This window comes from Pteropus alecto, unplaced genomic scaffold, assembly GCF_000325575.1.
Source record: "Pteropus alecto unplaced genomic scaffold, ASM32557v1 scaffold20, whole genome shotgun sequence".
Lineage (NCBI taxonomy): Eukaryota > Metazoa > Chordata > Mammalia > Chiroptera > Pteropodidae > Pteropus > Pteropus alecto.
Genome location: NW_006436298.1, coordinates 13,499,442 through 13,512,945, shown reverse-complemented (window position 1 = coordinate 13,512,945; position 13,504 = coordinate 13,499,442). Strand labels below are relative to the sequence as shown.

Sequence of the window (13,504 nt, the reverse complement as noted above, 5' to 3'; positions counted from 1 at the left end):
GTGGAGGTGAGAAGGCAGGACAGAGCACTGGGACACTCAGATGTCAGTCAGAATGAGCTGCAGTGCTCTCTGCTGCTCCTTTGGCTTTTGATTTACAAAAATAAGTTATCACCAGTTGTCCTTTGCCTTTGAGATGTTAATTTATACTTGAGCAGTTCCTCACAACTTCGGAGCTATTCCTCCTGGTGATCCAGGGGTGGGTGAACTTTCCCTGTAAAGAGCCAGCTAGAAAACATTTTTGGCTTTGAGGGCCATGTGGTCTCTAGCAACTACTCAACTCTGTCGTTATAGAGTAAAAGCAGACAAAACAATGTGCCAGCAAATGAGCGTGGCTGTGTTCCAATAAAACTTTATTCACATAAACAGGAGCTAGCTAGATTTGACCTACAGGCTGTCATTTGCTGACTCCTGTGTTAGACCCGTGGCTCTCTGCATGTCATATGCAGTTGAATTCTCCCCTTCTCTCTGAAGAGGAATTCAAGTGGCCCAAACTTTGTGCTGAGGTTACCAGAGCACTTGCTTAAGTAGCTGTGACCATGCTGTGTGAACCACATAGTGGGTCGATTACGCAAGAATAATGTAACAATAAATTTAGCGTGACATGTTTGACAATATATATGTCTTATTCTGTATGGCCTTTTGAAATATGTGGTAAATCATTCACAGGTAAAGATAATTAATATTCTTTTTTATGTAGCCAAATCAAGCATTTTGGTGGTTGGGAAGAAGTGGGGATGAAGAAATGAGTATGTGTGTACCCTTATTCTCTTCCTGTTTTGGGGACTCTCCAAATCCAGGTCCAGTAGTTGGTAAAATGGGAAAGATGCTGAGCCAGAAACTTAAATGTCTGACATTTCCTGGTCCTCGGTACTAGGATTGGGGAACAAGTAACTAGGGCCTCTCAGAATCATGAGATTATAGGTAGAGGCCAATCCTTTGGGGAGTGGGATATTAGATTCCCATGTCCCACTTAAGGTAGAAATAGTTAAAATTAACCATGAAAGTGCTTGAAATATCTATAAAGTAGAGCAGTTTTATGGATACAGCAAACATTTGGTAAACAAATTCTTGCCTTGCCAGGGGCCACCTAGAAACAATAGACACAGAGGGGAATCTAACTGACTTGTTTGGATCCTCTCTGTCTACCACACCTAATTTATATGCTAAGATGAACAGCTAGCTCCCTTCCTTTAAGCAGGTTTTTCTACCTGAATTCCTTTAGGCAGGTAAAGGGAAAGTTAAAAAAAAAACCAAAATCTCTTTTGAGTTTGTTGGACTTTGATTGTTTTCAATCCTAAATAATCTACATGCCAGGGTGGCACCTTCTTTGGAGACTTGTCATGGCCTCCTACACTTTCCGTGTGCACAGAGAGACACACGATACGGACAAAACCCAATGTGCATTATTTATAATAGTGGAAAAATCAGAAACAACTTAAAGGTCTGCCAGTTGGGTAACAGAAACTAAACAGTGATTGGCTCAGACTGTGGGATTCTATGTAGTAGTTCAAAAAGGATGCAAATAGATTTATGTGTTGAATAGGCAACAGTCTGCAAGACATAGTGTAGAATAACAGCTAAGGGTCTAGAAGGATATTCATGCAACCGCAACAGTGTTTACCTCTGAGAAGCAGTCAAGTTAGGGTTGGGCTAGTAATGGTCGAGAGGATTCTGTTTTCTGTATCTTTATTGTAATTTACATTTTCTTTGGCAACAAGAATATAATTATGTATTGCTTATGTAATTGCAAATAAATAAAATTTAGGAATGGTCCTTGGACCCTTACCTTCCTAGTTAGATTTCTGGAAAGCATAGATAAAAGACCCACTTCCTGACCCAGAAGGTCACTTCCTGACCCATACCCCAAATCCTCTGACCATGTCATCAGCCATCTGCAGTCTAGCTTTCTTCCCGGCTCTAGAGAATACTCTGATCAATGTCCAAAATGACTCCCTGCTGTCAAATCCAGTGTTACTTCTCAGTCCTCATTACATTGGCAGTATTTGACACTGCGGACCACACTCTTCTCTTTCAACCTCATTCTGGTTGTGTACTTTTTCAGTTTCTTCTTTGGGTTCTTTTTATTCTTCCCATTCTTGGAATGTTAACATTCCACAGGGTTCTGTGCTGTGCTCACCCCTGACTCCCTCTCTCTTCTCCCCTTGCATTCCTTCCTCTCCAGATGAGTTTATTTACTCTCATTGAATGCCCTCTTTGTGTTCTCTGCTGGTCAATACCGAATTTTTACTTCTAGTCCCATCTCTCTGGAGTACCACACGCTTGCTTAACCATCTGTTCATACTTCCCTTTGATACAGGCACCTCCACCCTGAAACTGCTCTTCTCCCTTGATTCTCGTGACACCACTGGTCTGCCATTGGGTCAGCTGCCAAGCTAGACATCAGGGTTGCAAACCCCAGACTCCTCTGCCTTTATGTATAGGCCACATCAAATCAGCAAACTGAATCTATCTATTCCATGGCTCCCAATCTCCACTGCTGTTGCTTCATTGAAGAGTTCCATAAGTTTTCGATGAAATTAACTCTCGTATCTCCTTGAAGATCAGTCATTGGTATGGTTTTTGTTTGTACATTGCACCTTCGATATTACCTAATTCTCTAAATGGAGATTGACGTCAGCTGATCCCTGTTCCCCTTCTGTGCAAGAGCCTTTCATTCTATCATAATGTTTACAGTTTGATTAGAGTTGATTTCTGACTGTCTAATAATATTTGTGCCTGTTTGATTCCAATGAAATCCTTGTGGTGAAGGAGCTGTGAGCATGCTTTTGAGATTCTGAAGAGTTGTTAATTGGGGCATTAAGTTCCTGATTTTAGAGGTGGCAGGATCAAATAAAACCAGTCTCAGGAATTTTAGTTCTTCTTGTGGCTTTTAATAATGACAGATGTAAACTTTTCTTGTAAAAATGTTTAGAAACCTAAACAAAAGAGAAGCAAGTACTGGTAGTTGTTTCTGTTTTTTAAATAGTCCTCACATTCCACGAAGGGCCTCAAAGATAATAACTTACTGAGAAATGAGCCTTAGTTGCACAGAGGCTGTCTGTGGGAGGATGGAAGCAGATTTTAGCATTCCCCATTTCATAGCTTCTGTCCATCGGTAGATAACAGACAGACATTGTTGTCGTGGATCCTGGAATTACTCCACAGAGAAAAATGAATTGTCTTAGAAAGTTTGAGGACACATGGAATATCAGAGAGAGGAGAGGCAGAGTAAGGAAGGCTCTTGATTTTGAAATTTATTTTCACTTCAGAGATATTAAACAGAACTCGAAGATCTAGTTCTTCTAGTTTTCATGCTATGACTCATGCTGAGCTGCCCAAAGCTTTCTTTGCATCTCATTCACCCAATGCCCTAGGAAGTCTGATAAAATGAAATGTAAGAATCATTAACTTTGTTAATATACCATTTCCTCATCTTTCCCAAATAAGATTTCGATATTATAGGAACATGACTCTCATCTTCCTCTTTTCCTTTTCTGTAAGAACCATTCCAAAAGTCTATACTTTATTTCTGAGTTTGTAGCACCTGGGCTTCTGGCCCAGGATTAGACCCATAGAACTTTCTATAGTTCTTCTATTGTTTCTGTGTAATTATTTGCCTGCTATGGAGGTTGTTTGGGCATAGCTAGCATCTCTTCTATGTGGATTTTCTTCTGGTTCCCATCCTTTTGAGCTTAACACTGGTATTGATGTTTTGAACATTTCTTTCATGATTTGGGAGTTCAGATATATTTTCTTTTGGGTGGTGATTAGGTCTTTGAAAGACAAATAAGTGAATACTGTGTTTTTGGAACTCAGTTCTTATATTAATGTGCCAGGGAAGGATTCATCTTATGAAAAGGAAAAAGATACCCTATATTTTTCAATACATATCCTTTGGTAAAGTGAACAGAGTATTTACAGAGTTTTAAGATGCTCGTTTCTCCCATGTTTAAATCAGAATGCATCATCTCGTCAGGGGTTCATGTAATGTGCCTGACTTCCTCCCTCAGAAGCTTTTTTAATAAAAAAGATAGTACTTTAGAATTAAGGAAATTTACTTAATGGCTACTGTGGATTAGGAACTATGGCCAGTAGTACTTTACAAGGATTAGCTGATTTAATTTTCAGCACAACTTTACAAGGTAGGCAGCAGTATTATTTCATTGTACACATAGAGACATTGAAACTCAGGGAAGGTATGTAATTTGCCCAAGTTAGTGGTAGGAGTTAGGGTTGGAAGTGAGCTGCTTATTCTCACTGATAATTTGAGACTTTGAGTTTGGTTGCCTTGAGGGTTGGGAGGAAACCCCTTGCCCTTAGGTCAATGAACCAACACAGATGTAGAGTCCTTGGATGCCCAGGACCAGATTTGAGAGGCAACACCCTAGCAGGTCCATCCCCTGCACCACACAGTGTGGAATCTGTGTGTGATTTATGTTTTCTTTTTCCAATATTTGGATGGAGCTTGGAACAGCAAATATTTAATCAGAAGAAATTCTTCTTGCTAAATTCTTCAAACTTGTTAAACTTGAGGTTGCCTAAAAATATTCACTACTTACTGAAGGATAAATGACTAAGTCACCCACAGAGCATAAAGCAGTTCTTAGAATTTGGAGCGGGGTTGTTTGCCTATTTTTATTTTGGATGAAATATTCCATGCCACATACACACCTTTTGATGAGCCTCAGGGCCTCTGGGAGTCAACAGGGGAGGACATTTGTAGAGGATGATGGGGTAGTTGCTGAGGCCTACTGGCGTTAGCATTCTCCTCACAGTGGACTTTAGAAGGAGAGGAGAGAAGTGAGTTTGGGGTGGGAGGGAGAGAGGAGCCTGAATATAGCTTTTACAGATTTAAAGCGAGATTACCTCCTGGCACCATTCATATGAGTGTAGCTTTTGTTTTCAGCTAAAGGCTCTGAAACATTGACTTTGTGTGGAGTCTTCTATTTAGTATCTGAAAATTTTAACCCTGTGAGTTTGCTAACTCATGGTAAAACACAGCTAAAAATTCAAACTTCTTCAGAAAGCATTTGCTGACTTCTCTCAATACCTGCTTCGGGTTACTTTGTGTATCTTTGTGTCTAGTCCTAATTGCAGTTCTGAAGCAATTTCCAGGCCAGACATCCTCTTTGGGATGACTCAGGATGCCTCCAAATCTGCTTGTTAAAAACAAACTCCTGATCTGTTCTTCTAGTTCCACTCTTTGCCCTCTGCCAAACCTACCCCCCTCCACGTGTTAAAAAAAAAAAAAAAAAGCAGAAGAGAACCCTTCCTCCATCCTTCACTTCATTCTTATCATCCATACAGCCCTACCAACTATGACTTCTACGCACAAAATTTCTAGTTTTTCTGCCACTAGTTTATCTTCTTCATCCATTACCTGGACTATTAAACCAGCAGCCATCTAACTATACATCCCCCCGACCCCCAAACCTGTCCCTTTTGCAGCCAAAGGCATTCTAGCTTAGTTGTTTGCCCTTGCCTACAGGGCTAGACTTCTTAGCATGGCATATACCTGGCCTTTCCCAACAAGACCCTGCCTTCTTTTGAGCTTTGTCTCTTGCCAAGGAATACTTTTTTTTTTTTTTTAGTTTAAGTATGTTCCATGCAATATTTAGTCAAGTATGACATATTTATACTAAAAAGTTAGTCACCGTTTACCTAAAATTCAAATTTAACTAGACATTCTATGTTTTGTTAGGCAACCCTACATGTGTTACTTTGTTTTTTAACCTGGTCAAAAATATAGTAATGTCTCTATTTATTTATATCTTGCCCTGATCTAAAAAAAAATTGCAGTTGCAAGAATTTTTTGACTATGAAATGTTTGACGTTTCTTTGTGAGATCTTTCATATGTTTATGAAAATGGAGCTATACTAATAGAGTCTCTGTAACAATGCATTTTTGCCAGAGGCAATAATTTTGAAAAAGTTGTTTTGGAAAAACATGTTTGAGATTCGAGTATAGTAATGACTGCAGCAGGCCTTTTCTGAGGGGAGGGAATCAGCATTCAGGAAGATGAACTTCAATTAAATTTAATCTTCTTTTTGTTTATGGAAATCTTTATTGCTTCAGTTATTAGTATTTCTTCAAGATTACTCTTGGAGAAGAAATTAAATTATCATTTCAGTTTTACCTCTAGCTTTGTATAATTTTTTTCTTCTGTGACATTTTTTGTCTTATGAATAACAGCTATAATGTGATTTTCAACTTATTTTCTGTTCTGGAAAGTGTTCAGCTTTAACGTAAATAAGAATCAAGGTTTTTAAAAAATCACTGACTAAAATCCTTATTTTATTACATTGATAGAAATGTACTGCCTGTTCTGATTTTATAAGTTTTTAATTATTCTGGCAAAGTAAATAGGTTTTACACTGAAACTTTCTGATTGGACTAGGATAAACCATTGTCAACATTTATCAGAAGATTAAGACCCATAAATAAAGAGCTCCAGCGGATCAAGAAAAAACAACCGCCAATTTGCAAATAAAAATACAGATGGCCATAAATTTAAGAAAAGAAGTTAATTTTACTAGTAATGAAGAAGAGGGATTGAAACAAAATAGTTTGTTTTTTTTTTTAAATCTTTAAATTGGGTATTCAGGTTGGGAGCATGAGCAGTCTCAGCTATTACTGGTAGAATATAAATGGGGACAGCCTTTGAAAGTGTGCTTTGACTAAATCTTGAAATTTTAAAATGTAAGTACTACTTGACCCACTAATTTCATTTCTAGGTCAGGAGTCTGTCCTATATAAATAATGGCACATGTGCAATGAGGCATGCACAACAGTGTTTATTGAATCAGTGTTCGTAAGGGCAAAAAAACCAAGTACACGAAACAAAAACCTTCTCCAACAAGATCAATGTGGAAATGCTTATCAGTTTTAATCTGGTTTTACTATAAAATATTATATAGCGGTTAAAAAGAGTGGATGAGATTTTACGTATTAATAGAGAAAGATCTCCACAGCTTATTAACTGGAGAAAAAACCACATTACAGAACAATACATATACTCTTTTACTTAATAAAGCTGTTTTTGTGTATATACATATACATATACACACACACATATATATGATGTACATGGTACCATACAAGTATATGTGCGTGTGTTGTATATGAATATGGGAATGTATATGTATGTACACACACACACATTTATGTATGTTAACTAATAAAAATACAAAATTGTTAACTCTCATGAGGAGAAGGCAGTGGCATTTTGGGGTGAGAATGAAGGAAGTCTCATTTTTTATTCTATATATTTATGCATTTCAAGAAAAAAATATCCATGTATTAAAAGTGTGATTTAAACAAATTCTGATGCTGGATTTCAGAATTCATTTGGGGTAAATAAAGGCGGAGTGGTATGTAATGAGAATTATATTTAAAAAAATAAAAAGATTCAGAGAAAATTAAGAAAAACCTTCAGAAGAGGGCCTTTCTTCTCAATTTATTCCTCTGCACACAGGGTGCACTTCCTTCCACATTGGGTTTTGACTTGGAAGCTGAAGGAGGAATTCACCGCTCCTCTTTACTCAGTTTTAACAGATGACTTTTTTCTCTTTCTCCCCAGATTCCTTTTTTTGAAGACATTTGTAAAGGCATTAAAGCTGGTGATACCTGTGAGAAGCTGGTGGGGTATTCTGCGGTGTATAGAGTCTGTTTTGGAATGGCTTGTTTCTTCTCAATCTTTTGCCTCCTGACCATCAATATCAACAACAGCAAGAGTTGCAGAGCCTATATTCACAATGGGTAAGCCTTCAGTCTTTGTGGGGGTAGTTTCCCCTTTTCTTGTGTTCAGAACAGTGTTCTAGGACCACTTCTACTCATCAGACCCCCTCACTGATCTTCCTCTAGTTGAAATTGACACTGATTTTTCTTTAGGGAAGGAGGAGTTTAGACCTGTCACCACGCAGTGACCTAAGAACTAGAATCCTATTTGCAACACTGGTACCATAATGAGAAATGCGGCAAAGACAAGAGTTAATTTCTTGTACCATGACCTTTCCCCAGGTCGTTTCCACCCCTGCAACAAAATGGTGTTTTGTACAATCAGAGGCCATGCTGAGTCTTTCTAACTATGGGAAAAGGCAGTTTCCAGTCACTTAATTACTTCCCCTCGATTTGGAGAGAATAGTACCAAAGGCAGAATCATGGATCGACATGCTTACGTTCTAAGAGGTCTTTTGTCCTTCTTTGAATATCATTTAAATACATTTCCTCTTTTTTTTTTTTTTTCCCAGATTTTGGTTTTTCAAGCTTCTCTTGTTGGGGGCCATGTGCTCAGGAGCTTTCTTCATCCCAGATCAGGAGACCTTTCTGAATGGTACTAATGGGGTATTTGGGGTACCTATTTTATTTTGTTTTTACCCATTTAGTAAAATTGTTTAAAAGAGTAGTCCAGGGTGCTTTTGATATTATTAATTACTGTGGCTTAAAAAAAAATTTCTAACCTGCCCATACTTCATCCACTCTCCTAACTCCCTGTCCTCCTCCTTCTCCCATCTCTTTAATCTTTCCCCCTCTCCCTCTCTTCTTGGCTGGGTGTGGGAGGACCTTTCGTTTTTCTGCAAGCTGAAGAATCGAAATGATAATTTTAAGGTTATTGGCCTGAAGGGAAAATGAGGCATTTAAAATTTATTTGAAAATCAGTTTAGCATGTCAGCCTGACACCACTAGCCATGTTTGAAGAGGTCCTGGAGACCCTGTTCTTTCTCCTAAGTACTGCACAGAAAATTCGGAACACAGAACGCAGAGCTTCTTCGCCACTTTACATTACAGCCGCAGCTGTAATGGGATAAGAAAAGCATCCTCCAGTCTATTTCTAAACTTGCCTTACATGAAACTGTAACATTGAATTATATTCCTTATTGATTGAACCTACCAAAATTAATTTAATATGAAGCTTTTCATCATAGCTGAAACAGGGAGGAAAAATAGTCTGAATTTCAGTGGTTCAAAACATTGTTTAACTCAAATGAATTCACTTTCCTAGTTAAGACAGTAAAAATATTCACACTGTGTCAGTCCATAAGGACTAGCCATAGACCCTCAAACAGTCACACATCAGGGTCCATACTAGTTTTATTTACTCCTTAATGAAAGTATATCCAGGTCTTGTTTTTACCTAAAATGCTGTTAAGTGGTTTTGTCTTGCCCATAGATGTACTTTTATGTATTAGAATAATATCTTCAGAATGGAAAAAGACCAGGCAGTCCTTTAAGTCTAGTTCAGTCATTTTTATAGACAGGCTATAACCCGGGGATGTGACATGGCTCATCCAAGGTTAGAGTCTTTGTGACGGAGCCAGAAGTAGAATCTGAATCCTCGGCCCCTAAGTCTGAACTTCATTTCCTCACTAGACACTGATGGCTCCCTATCCGATAAAATTAGACCCCTTGATTTTTTGGCATTGTGTGGTTTTACTTTTAAATTGTGGGTCATGTTGACTTTATGAATTCCTGCATCTGTTAGAATATCTGCCAGTTATAGCATGCAGGCTAAGCTTGGATGCTTCAGATCCAGACTGACTGCCTGTGTTCACATTCCAGTTACACCCTTTCCTGGCTGTGGGCCCTTGTCAGCTTACATAGACTCAGTTTTTCTCACCTATAAAGTGGGTATGACAGCAGTATCAACCTTATATGACTGTGTGGGCATTAAATGTGTCACAGGTACAGTGAGCATGCAGTAAAAATGGATTGTAGTCATTACTCTCTTTTGAGCTGACACTTGGAACAATTATGTCATCTCCTTTTGGGCGCTCTTCTTTTGCAGCCTGGCGCTATGTGGGAGCCATTGGAGCCTTCATCTTTATAGGCATCCAGCTCTTCCTGCTCGTGGACTTTGCACATAAATGGAACAAGAATTGGTGTGTGCCTTTATGGAAAGCTTCCAAGTGAACTCATTCATCGACTCAGAGACACTGCCTGCAGTACAGTGTTGATAAAGGCTCGCCTCTGAGTTGTCTGGCAGGACCAGCAGCCTGCTTACAACAAGAACAGTGTTTGCTAGCATTATCCCTTCTCTGCAGCTCTTTATAACTCTTCATTTACTTTTCTCTCTCATACTATTTTTCTGTCCTTTCCACTTCCACTTCATTTCTTTTTACTTTTTGCCACTCTTTTCCCCCGTACTCTCTCAATTGTGCTCTTAACTCAACCAATGGTGTGACTTAGCCACCCTCAACTCCATCATTGGCCCCAGCTCTCTGGTTGTGTTGTTGGCTAAAAGAAAGCTTGGACAGGCTTTATCTCAGGCTCCCATCTTTAGGAGGTTAAAAAAAAAAAAGTACTTTGGAGCTGGAGGTTCATTTTTTGCAAAGAATATGCAATGGAATATTTCTTTCCTTAAAAAAAATTTTTTGTTGTTCTCAACTGCGTAAGGATGGAAGGACCTCTTCATTAGGAAGGTCTGTTGTGCCTCCTTAGAAAACCATCTTGCATTTTAGAAACAGACTCTTTCTCAGTACCTTGAAAATAGAATTCATATCCCGGGGTAAGTGGGAAATGTCAGACTATTAATAGCTAGTTTTTAATCTTACCGAGCCACGCTGAGGAAATGATAGCCAGACAAGGGTCCAGGCCCTTGAGTGCCAAGGCCAAGTTCACTCTTTTTGTGACCTCGACAAAGCACTTAGCTGCTTTCTGTCTTACTTATAGAATATGAATGAAAATTACTGCTTGTTGTACCCAGTAAGGCTTTTGTTATTTTGTAGATTTTGTAGGCATCATGTTTTTTTACATATATATATTTTTTGGAAAATATTAGAAAATCCTATATGAATGTGAATTTCATTGTTTCATTTTGGACACACAAAATGTACTGTCCAAATTTTCTAAAACCACTTTTCATTCTGATATATTCCTCAGCTCAGTAGTAGTGGTTGCTGTTTATTTTGGTTTTGTTTTTTTTTTAAAGATCAAATCATGAGATACATGAGTAAAGAGATAGTGTTACTCATTTTATTATTGGGTAAATTTTGGAGTAATAACCCAAATGCTTAATGCCAATTTTTTAAAAGTTTATGTAGCACATTGAACAGTCATACAAGTAGCACTACATATATGTTTTGGTATTTTTTCAAGTCTTGATCACTACAATAATACAGATTTCTAGATCTGAGCTGTGTCTTATATAAGTTAGTACATGCTGTTCTGCTTTTTGAGTCATCGCTGAAACCTAATAATTTATGTTTGGAGTCTCCACTAGATCTTATTTTGAGGCAGCAAAGTTTTCCTAAAGATAAGTCAAAGGGGTGACTATTGTTTAATGTGACCCTGTTTTTTCAGTTGTACAGAAGAAATACGCACAATAAGTTAGAAATGCATTTTAATTGATTACATATCACTCTCCATATTTCATAATGTACTTTCACTCTTAATTTTTTATTAGACTAAATATGTCATCCTAAATTTTTTCCTAAAATTTTCACAGATATACTTCAAATAGGAGATGTCATGGTAAAATTATAATATCTTTGATACTGAATGCCTGATATGCCCATTAAATAGTATGTTCTCTTGAGAATACTTGTGCTTCTTAAGTCTGACTTCAATATTTTGATTGATTATAAAGCCATTTTCTGGGACTAACTGTTGATGCTAACTTTTAACAGGCATTTTGGAAGAGTTGGTTGCTTTAAAAACTTTCTAGAAACCACTCAATAAGAATGGCTTAAGAGCTTTGCAACAAATGCCGCTGCTGTTGTCCTGCTGTTGTCCCGGCTTTGAGGCCAATATCCCAACAAAACCCCTTTTGTCAACAGAGTCAGAGTTGGTTGGTTTGCCTAAAATTAGGTTAAGCTAGGACACTCACTAATAATGTTATTTTTCATGAAAATTCATCTAATTTAGAGTTTTTCTGTGTTTTTAAACAGAGGCTCTTGCTTACAAGGTTAGTCTAGAAAATATCATATTCATATCACTCTTCATGGAACAATCAAAGTGCCTTTTTTCCTCCCTTCCCTTCTTTTTTTCTCATTTTGTAAAGTCTTGAGAAGAAGATCCCAAAGGCAGTAGGATAGAAAGGCCATGGGCCTGAAAACCAGAAGATTGCAGATTTTTTTTCCTTTTTAAATTAAGTTCATTGGGGTAACATTGGATAATACAATTATATAATTTTCAGATGTACATTATAATTTGACATCTGTATATTCTATTGTGTGTTTACCACCCAAAGTTCGGTTTCCTTCAGCTACCGTATATTTGACCCCCTTTACCCCATCTACCTTTCCCTTCCTCCCCCACCCCCTACCCTCTGGTAGATTTTTATGTCTCTTACTCTATAGCTTGTTATTTCACTTTAGGCTTATCATCTGGCCTCTCTACTTCAGTTTTCTTAGCTATAAAACGATGTGTTTGGACTAGATATTTAATGTGTATTTTTTTTGTTAAAAGAAACTAAGGCTTATTAAAAAATTTAAGAGTTTATTTGAGCAAAAATCAATTTGAATCGGGCAGCATCCAATGTAGCAGTTAGAAAGGAGCTTTCAGGCGCTGTACAAAGTGAAAGACTTTTATAGGCAGAAGTGGGAACAAGAAAGTTACACTCAGCAAAAAAATGGGTTGGTTATTGCAAGGTTACTTTCCTTTAGGGGATGGCAGGGGTCTACCATTTACTAGTTAGGAAGATTACCTAACTAGTGCTGATCAGGTGATTCCTGACTGACCAGTTTAAGATTCCACTTCTGGGATAGCTGAAATTGTAATTAAGTTGTCTTGGTTTGGTGTCTAAGCATAAGTACACCATTTGAGATCTTATTTTTAACACTTTCTTGCTCAAATTTTGTAATTTGAAGTGTCAATTCTGTATCAAAACTGAATTAAAAAGTATATAGTATATTCAGGTATTTCTAATGAAGACTCACTTTCTAGATTTTTAATTCATGTTGTTTTTGGGTTTGGTTTACTCCCAACCCTCACTCCAGCCAACTCTTTCAACTTGGTACCTGTTTGCTGCTGTGTCTGTGCATTTTGCTTTGTTTCCTGGTCCTTTTCTAATCTCCAAGTGCTTTTCATTTCACATTTATTCACAATTTTTGGATTATTAACGGTGTGGCAGGCATTAAGACTGTGCAGATAAGTCATTGCACTTATTTGGGATGTTTGTAAAAACAAGATGTCATCAGGAGGACCAGCTGAATCTGGAGCAGTAGGAATAGCAGCAACTCTACTCATTGCTGCATAATGTTATTTTTTAGCAGTTGACAGTCTTTGTACCAGCATTCATTAAGCACCTTTTATTTGCCAGCCCCTCCACAGTAGAACTGCAGTGACCATAAGCATGTCTTGCTCTGTGGAGCTTAACATTCTCCTGGGGGTAGAGGGGAGAGATAATCAACTTGATTGACCAAGCAAATAGGTAGTAGGTTCAATGGTGAAGAGTGCTCTAGAGAAAAAGAAAGGATATGAGAATCGGAGAGCAGGGCAAAAAAAGGTGTGAGGGAGGTGAAGAAAGTGCGGGGCCATGCTGTGTTTATTTAATGGGAAAGAGAT

At 37.9% G+C, this 13,504-nt stretch overlaps 1 protein-coding gene across 1 annotated transcript in view; it reads left to right on the top strand.

Annotated features, from left to right (window-relative positions):
* Positions 1-13,504, top strand: part of SERINC5 (serine incorporator 5) — a 91,943-nt gene that overhangs the window by 55,856 nt on the left and 22,583 nt on the right. The window contains exons 3-5 of the mRNA XM_006913182.3: positions 7,581-7,759; positions 8,251-8,333; positions 9,786-9,879. Coding sequence (XP_006913244.1) covers positions 7,581-7,759; positions 8,251-8,333; positions 9,786-9,879 — 356 coding nt within the window. The remainder of the gene's footprint in view (positions 1-7,580; positions 7,760-8,250; positions 8,334-9,785; positions 9,880-13,504) is intronic.